The sequence below is a fragment of the Anoplophora glabripennis genome, unplaced genomic scaffold, assembly GCF_000390285.2.
Source record: "Anoplophora glabripennis isolate ALB-LARVAE unplaced genomic scaffold, Agla_2.0 scaffold15, whole genome shotgun sequence".
Taxonomy (NCBI): Eukaryota; Metazoa; Arthropoda; class Insecta; order Coleoptera; family Cerambycidae; genus Anoplophora; species Anoplophora glabripennis.
Window position 1 is genome coordinate 50852 of NW_019416279.1, and position 9303 is coordinate 60154.

The window sequence follows — 9303 nt, forward strand, 5'->3', positions numbered from 1 at the left end:
TTCGAAATCTATAGTAGTCACTATACTAAATATTGTTGTAGTAGCGTTTATTCGTTTTGTAGTTCCTCAAAATATATAGTAGTCACTATACCTCAACGTCTGCCTCTAACATCTGTAATTTATAGTAGAGTTTAAGTTCGTCTGTAGATTCTCTAAAATCCAAGTTACGTATCTAGAATAATTTGGAGTTGTTTGTAGTAGCTTTTATTCGATTGTGGTTCCTTCAAAACTAACTGACAGTCACTATATTGGAAGCTGTAGATATAAAATAGTTTGTAGTTTGTAGAAATGCTTATTTCGTTTGCAGTTCTTCGAAATCTATAATAATTGCTATACTCTGGGATTTGGTTCTAAAATCGTTTGTAGCTGTTTGCAGTAGCTTCTGTTCCGTTTGTAATTCCTCCAAAACTAAGGGAAAGTCACTATTCCTCAAGCTGCAGATATATAATCTGTTCTAGTTGTTTGTAGTAACGACTATTTCGTTTGTAGTTTCTCGAAATTTAATGTAGTCACTATAATCCAAGCTGAGTATCCAAAATCGTTTGCAACAGCTTTTATTTCATTTGTAGTTTCACTATACTCCAAACTCTGGATGTAATATCGTTTGTAGTTTGTAATAGCGACTATTTCGTTTGTAGCTCCTTGAAAATCGAAGGCGAGTCAATTTGTTCAACTAATTTTCTTGGTCTAAAACAAAGAATAGACTGGTACATTTGTGAAAATTATTTCTAAAACACCCTGTATACTCACATGATACGAGTATCTTAAAAATTAACCTACTGTTTCATTGTCAACATGAAAACGAATACACTAATTTACATTTAATCTTTTTGGAATAAATGGTGCCTTAAGTATAATCGTTATGTAATTTTTCTGTTTCAGATCCTGCGAACAGAACTATACAATTTGGACGTTGCCGCACCCTGGCACGCGTGCCGTACTAATTCGAAGACTATTACACCGCACCATTTTGGGCTGTTTGAACAGCTCCACGCCTTGTTCTTCTGCACGTGCCTGCATTATCAAGCCAACAAAGCCGTGCCTTCCTAAGTCAAACGCAAACACGTTCCTTTGTCACCGATTAGTCAACCAATTAGAAAATGAGACATCACCGCGAGTGACTAAAGTGTACCTTACAACAGGATAGCCCGTTCCCGCGAGTGTTCTTTTTCCCAATCATGCTTTTGAAAAAAACTGCTGTAGTGTAGATTGTGTTCTTTTAGAGTGGAAAATGTTCGATAATTTGATAACTCGGATAACGAGTCCTTCTAGTAGAAGACGACACACTTATCATTGTCCTGAGGTGCATTCCGATCCTGAGGATCACGAGCCTGTCACCCCCAGGAAGCCGAGGTTGTTGGAGAGGAGGAAGAAGGGACGCAGGGCAGTTGAGACTGGCCTGAGGCAGGCGAGGAGTTTGGGACGGTTAGACGGGCTTAAAGAGGTGAGTAATTTTTTTAATGCTTGTATTCTTTGAAATTTGTGATTCACTTTATGATGATCTCACGTGCAATGTGAATCAGAATATTCAGTAAATAGGAACAGATGTAGAATTTGAAATTTATTGTACTATTGTGTTACATGACCTTCAACATTTACAATTTTTTTAGTCAATGTAACCAATAACATTCCAAAAAAAATAATCAGATTTATTTAGAATGTCATAGAAAAGCAAACATAATTTTTTTTATAAACTTTACGCTTATATTATTGTGGCATATTTTTATGACTTTAAATTAGCAGCACTGTAAGAAAATTAAGAAATAGACTGTAAAAGTCGGGGCTATGCCGATTTTTTCTAGGAAACAATCGAAAGTAGTAGGTATATACAGAGTGGTTCAGTCATAATGTCATTAATTTTAACCACGTATTCGGAAAGCCTAATAAATACAGAAAATCGAAAAAAAAATTTTGCTCGGCCTTTGAAAAAATAAGCACATTACCACTTAATTCCCAGTATTTCGGCGCCCCATTTCACAACAGGGAACGCGCCGGTGGATTTTAGAGCGTTCGAATGTTGAAGCGAAACATCTGATTTCCTCAGTTGTCTTGAATTTTGCAATTGGCTTCAAAATCAAAGTGCAGCAGATCCCAACTTTATTAACAAAGTGCTATGGACGGAGGAGTGAGTGTTTTTTTTAGCCCTACTGTCATTTTAAATAGGTAGGTACCATACTACTCTTTGAAGAGCTATAAATCTCACAATAAGCTATACGTACTACAAACCGAATAATTAATTAAACATAGTACCTACTAAAAACTCATATTCAATTATAAAACATAGTGATAACACTAACAGTATTAAAAATACTCGATTATAATAAACTAACATTCGAAAATAATGATCATCCTTATACATTTGTTTTTATTAACAAATAAATACTACTTGATAATATTTAAAATGTAAAAAAATATATTATTCATTCATGTGTTTAGGTGAAAAGATCTGTTTTTACTCGTTGTCGTTTACTACGGATTAAAAACTCATTAAAAGCTAGGTTATTGACCCAACATTACGGTAGGTCAAGATTCACTCTCGATAAACCTTTCTGGGCCAGCGATCAGGAGCAGTGCTAAAAGGGGTTTAAATTATTTGAAAATATTTTTCTCTACTCTACTCATTTATCCCTTAAATTATTAACATGACTGAATCACCCTGTATATACTTTGGTATTAAATGTCTAAAGTAAGAATTCTAAAATGAAAAAAAATTATCACACGGAGGTTGTTCAGGAATTACATGACATAATTGGGAGTTACATCGAACGTTTTATATGAATTTGGAAACAGTTTTAGATTTTGGGCTATTTGTATCTACAGGGTGTTTCTAAAATATGGTGTCAAACTGAAAATAGAAGATTTTAGTAATTTTAAATAAAAAGTTTCTTAAAAAGATGTCCGAAAATGCTTAGAAAAAAAATTTAATTTTTTTTTCGAAAAACTCAAAAATGTAGATATTTTAGTTCTGTTTACAAAGTGTGAAATATGTATTTTAGTTGAACAACTTTTAAAATTCAATTGCAGTCGTGGAGGAAAAACTATACCTTGTTCTGTAGCTCCAATTAAGTATGGTGCAAGAATTATTTTTCTTATTTTATAATACTTCAACACTTAATTTTCACGTTTTCTATTAACATAGCTAATGAAATATCTACAATTTTTAGTAAACGCAAAATAGACTGTTTTCTATACCTATACCTAATGTAATACAAAATACATTTGAAATGACAAATGTTCTCTTAATATGTGTCTTGCTGACAGGAATTTCAGTGATAACCACATAACCTTTGTTTTCTATATCTTGTATTGTCATATTTATCAGTTATTTTCCTCTGTAAGCCCAATGAATACCCTTTATTAAAGTAATTCGGAAAAAACATCATAATTAGAGATACTGATACGTCCCCTCATTAATAAATTGATTTGACAATATGTGTATATTGATATTTTCATGTAACATTCAATATACTTTTTAACTGTAACTTTTTTAATTTCCTCTTAAAATAATTCTCTACCGTTCCAGTTTGTTACCATGTTTTAAAAACATAACGTACGTTATTAAGATCCAAAGACTAATGACTCGATGGAAAGACACTGTATGACATTAATTACTAGAAATTTTTTAAATATCAAACGTTAATTATGCAAATAAGCAACGATATTATATCAAAACCTAAGACATAATTGATTACTTCATAAATACTATATTGACAAAGCTTTGCATAACTTATGCAGTAGATTATTATTTATTTAATTCAGGAGTTAATTAAGAGATGTTTTGATCTAATGTATTACTGACCCAAATTTCACGAAAAACAGGTAAAGATAACTATTGTTTGATTCCTGCACTCACACAGTAACATACTTAACATCTTTCTATTTCTTAATTAGACACGTTAGTTACATTTACAACACAATATTTATTACAAGAAAGTGATTATGTAAAACTGTGTTTGTTTATGTTTTACATATGTAGATTGTTATACAGTGTGTATCAGCCAAATGGAATAAATTCAGTAATAAATAAATGGGATCGTGTTCGAAAAAACGTTCGGGCACGTCAATTGGTATTTTTAGTTGTGTATTTTTTTCATGAAAAACTTTTTATATAGTGTGTGTCATGTAACAGTCATCATTACCAACTTTCTTATTTTAAATGCAACACCTTTTATATTATTCAATTTTTAGATTCTTCAGAAAATTCTAGACATATTTCATGTACAGTGTCTACTTATCTTCAACTGTTTCGGAAATATTAAGTGTTTTCAGATTTATTGCAAAAGTTAACATTAAAAAAAGAGAATTATTTGATTACAGAAATTCGCTACAACACACTCAAAAACTAATAAGTAATACTTTTTATTTATTGATAATATAAACAAGCAAGAAAAACATTAATGTCAATGTAGGAGATGTTCAAAATGCTCGCAGCGAACGTCTTGGCAACATCCTAATCTTAAATGTAAATTTCTTTTAACGTAGCATGACACTAAAGTTAAAAAATGTTTCTCTTCAGAATAGAATAGTGAGCCATCCTGTATATTTACAGTCACATTTTTGCCATGAAAAATTGTTCCACTTTATAATCAAGGTTGGCATGATATATGTCATTGATATTTATCCGATATATATCATTGATATCTATCACGATATTTATTTTTTGATATATATCATGATATTTGTAAAAATTTAAATAATGATTCCTACTGGTTTAAAGTTGCTAAAACTGTTAACAGATGGCAGCAAAACCGTATGCTAATAGTTGATGAACGTGTTTATTTATGTGATTCCCCGAATTTTTCAACAAAGTAAAATTGAATGAATATTTTTATTTCATTATTTCTCCAGGTGTTAGTCAATTCGAGTAGGTGCTGTGTGTTTGTATTTGTTTTAATATTTATGACATTTATGTTGACTTGGTGCAAATTAGTTATTAGTTTCAGAATTTATATTTATTTTTTCATTATTGTTTTTGATATTTGGAATAAACATATTTACCTAAATAGTTTCTTAATTTTATTTCGCTACTATAATATTATACATAAACTAATTAATTAAAAAAAAAATAAATATCAAGACTTGATATATATCGGATATATATATCAAGATATATATCCGATCTTTGATATTTATATAAATATCATGATATTTGCCACCCTTGTTTATAATGTAATATGTTGATTTTTTCGAAAGAAGGAATAAAACAAATGTCACCAGAATTCTTTATCCATTAAATTAAAGACAGAAAAAATCCTCATAAAATCAGGAGAAACTCCTAAAAAATCTTTTATATCAATTATTTCGCCGATGTAAACCTTTACCAGGCGGCTGTACCCTGAAGAACCCGACCAGCGCTACCAGCAGCGACCTCTGACCGGTTCTGAAAAATTCCGAGGTACAGTAATGCCCCCCATAAAATACCTATAAATATCGCAACGCAGTATATTATCCATAACTATGCAATGCGCGGCATATTTCACACTTTTACGTCACATAATGGCGAAGTATTTCACGTATTTGGCCTTGTAATACAAGTACTGTTAGGTAATACAAGACAATCGTTGTGTACACGGACCCGCGGCCTTACTTTTTCAGCGAGAGCCGCGCACATTGCGAGGGAAATGTATCTCCGAACGCGGACGGTGACTTTTGGGTTTTCGTCGTAAAGGCGCCCGTACACGTCAAGAGAAAGCTTGAGGTTTGGAAATGTTAGTTAGGTGTAAGGTTTTATATATTACTATTGTCAAAAACTTGGAACAAAATTGCGATACACAAATATTGAATACTATTTTCTAATAAACAATGCAAAAAATTAAAGGATCAAAAGAATTTCCGAAATTTTTCTGTGATTTTTTACTGTACCTATTTAGGTGAAAAATGGTCGTATCGGGAATTAAAAAAAAAGCATTTTGAAGCTCTGAGATTCTAGCTTTTGGATCTTTCGGTCGAAATTTTTTAGAGCTACGGTTATCATGCAGTTCTAAGAAATAGTCCATGGAATTGGAATATTTTTTTTCAGCTAAGCCATTGCATGGGTCAGATGGCTTGTTTATTCAACTTCCATTTCCTTTTTTTTAGATTTCAATACGACTATTTTTCATCGATATATCGGACTTTCAATGAAAAAGGATCCCTTTGTCTTCAATCATCGATATCTCGGCGACATATGGTCGTACAGAGAATTGAAGGGCAGTTTCGAAAATTGGAATACATTTCCTACAACATCCTGCCGCAACTTTTCGGAAAAAAAATTGTATTTTTATCTTTTACATGAATTTTAAAAATCTAGAAAAAGGGTAATCTATGGTTTCTTTAGGAAATTGATGGCTTTAGAAATATTAAAATGGGAAAAATTTTTTTTCGCATTTTTACCGCAAATAACATTTAAATTGAAGTAAAAAAAAAAATTCGAAAGTTTTGAAGTTTTTGTTTTGATTTTTTGGAAAACCTTTCGGACATTAAACAAAACAAAAATCCCATTGTTTCCAGCACGATTCTACTTTTCCGTCCTATGCTTCTTCATCAACTTTTAATTAAATCAAAATTAAAGTTGATGACCCAAATCAGATTTTGACTACGATTCATACCGTTTTCTGAGAGAAATTTCTAATTAATTTTTGTGCAGTCATTTAAAAAACAGTTTTTTTCCAAACTACCCTTTTTCTTTTCTGAAAAAAAAATCATTTTTTTTTTCATCAATTTAAACGTTATTTGCGGTAAAAATGTGAGAAAACCTCCAAAAAAAATCTTTTTTTACATTTTTATCATAATTATGAAGTGTTTAAACTACTATTGAGTGAAAAATCACCTTTTTTTATCATCGGTATCTTATGAACTAAATCATACAGCTAACGGAAGGTGGGTTTTGTAAACTTGAATCAATCCTCATCAAGAGACTTTTGGTATGTTTGAGAAACAACTTTTTTTACTCAGTATAAGTGCAAAAAAATGACTTTTTCTGCTGTTTTGGAAAATCTACGATTAATTTGCGAATATTGCGAAAAGTACTTACCAATATTTGTAGTTTTTTTTTTAGCTGAATGCATGCCCATGAGGCCTAATTTTGAAATCGATCGGTCGAACTTTTTTCCTTTACTGAATCGTCAACGTTTTATAAAAAATTAAGTAGAAAGCTTATTGCTTCTTAAAGATCAATTAATAATAAAGATGAAAAAAAAATGCCTTATTTTTCTCACAATTTCGTGTTAAATACTCAGGAAATACCTACCGACAAAAAATAAAAATTTTGAAAAAATCGAATTTTTCAAATTTTAAAGTATGTATTTCTAAAGTAGAAAAAAATATTTTTTTGAAATTTCAAAAAAATTAGTTTCTTTTATCTTGATTTCAAAATATTCAGAAAATTATACTGTGTTCCATCGAGTTAAAATTAATTGCATTAATTTAAATTGATACCGCCAAGTAGTGAATCTTCATGCATTTTTTTACACGCATATACGCTATACGATTTATTGACCTTGTTCTCAATCCTTTAAAAAAAGTTCAGAACTACCAATTTTTTCATTAAAAAAAATTATCTTAAATTTGCTCAACAAATTTTTTTTTCGGCATTTGGTTCAATGTGAATTGTGAAAAAATATTCAAAAAAATTATGAAAAATTTAATTTAATTTTAAATTTTGACTTTATTATCGATATTTGATGAGTATTTAACCTCAAATTGTGAGAAAAGGGGAAAGGTCAACAAGTGTCAAGAAGCAGACACACTAATATGCATTCCCGAAGGATTTAGGTGCGCTGAATCCGAATCTGGCCGCAGAATTGCTCTATCACATCAGGTTTGTGTAACCTCAAATATGACGAAAAACAGTGTTTTTTGCACTTTTAGGTTAGGATATCTCAAAAACCTGACGTGATAGAGCAATTCTGCTGCCAGATTTGGATTCAGCGCACCTAAATAAAAAATCACTAAGAAAATTGTAAAATTTTTCTGCTCATTTAATTTATTTGCTAAATTTATGTTATCGGTCATTAATCAAATTTAATAACGACATTTACCAAATGTTGCAAAAGTTGATGCAAGCATTTGTTCAATTTTAGCTATGTTGTTGATAGATTGGTTTAATACTGGTGTGTTTGATGATTATTTTGCGCTTGGTTATTGCCAGATGCATGGCCTTATGTCGCTCCTGTTTGGACTTGTAGATAGGCATAGGTTGATCCTGACGAATCAAACGAAGACGAAAGTTGAAAACGCAAACCGCCCTTAAGCGATGACTTAGATCTTCCACGGCGAGTTGAATCTAGGATTTATTCCGAAACCATTCAGTGAGAACGGATGCAATCTTTCGCAGCCGCGCCTCGGCGTCGCTGATTTATTTTTCAGAGATTTATGGACCCGTAGATGTTCAATAGGTAACCGAGATGCGTTATTTCGCGATAAATATGAGTAATGGGACAAGTAATGAGAGCAATTTATCTGTCCGCGGGGTGCTTGCGCAAGGTGGTCCGCATAACGTCTACGAACTGCGTGGCGCATACCATACGGGAATTTTCCACGGGGATATAGATCTGCGGCGCCAGCAGGCACGCTAAAAAAATGGTTTTTTATCACTCTTTGGTGATCACACGATTAGCAAATAATATCGACTTGAATTTCTTTTTTTTGTCTGTTTGGGTGTAATATATTTCTTGAATATGTTATTTAAATGTGTCTCCCTCAAAATTTAATATACAGGGTACTACAAAAAGGTTGAGATACAACTCGACAACTTTCTGTCTACAGCTTACATACAAAAATCGAGACAAAAATCTTGTTTCGTGCACATCTTTATTAAAGAATTGGTATTATAATGTTAGACGAAAATATGTAGAATCTAACAGTGTATATGAGGTACATATGGGATGTTTCACGTCAAGCGGATCACCGATCTGGACAAAAATTGCACACATAAAAACGTATCTTTAATAATAAACTACAAATTTCTTTAAAAGCAATTGTTTCTTATGAAGAAATATTTATTTAATTTGATCATATATCTTTATTTCAGTATTACTCATGTATTTGGAACAATTCTATTTTATGTTTAGAAAATGTATTAGAATCAAAGATACATCCTAAATTTAAACATATAATATAATGTATTAAAACATAGTAAATTATAATGTAAAACAAATCAATTTCTTTAAAACAATCATGTTTTAAGGTTGCATCTACATTTTGGTTATTTTAATTTAAATGAACTTATTTAAAACAAATAAATCATAAGTCCAAATTAAAACACTTATTTTATCAAAGGAATAATAGTATTTATTGACATAAAACTATCATATCGTTAAATTT

The 9303-nt window shown here is 31.1% G+C and overlaps 1 protein-coding gene across 1 annotated transcript in view; it reads left to right on the forward strand.

The window, feature by feature from the left end:
- The first annotated feature begins 887 nt into the window (after window positions 1-887).
- The window catches only part of LOC108905684 (rho GTPase-activating protein 20-like), a 217366-nt gene continuing 208950 nt past the window's right edge, over window positions 888-9303 (forward strand). The window contains exon 1 of the mRNA XM_018708665.2: window positions 888-1444. Coding sequence (XP_018564181.1) covers window positions 1232-1444 — 213 coding nt within the window. The 5' untranslated portion in view covers window positions 888-1231. The remainder of the gene's footprint in view (window positions 1445-9303) is intronic.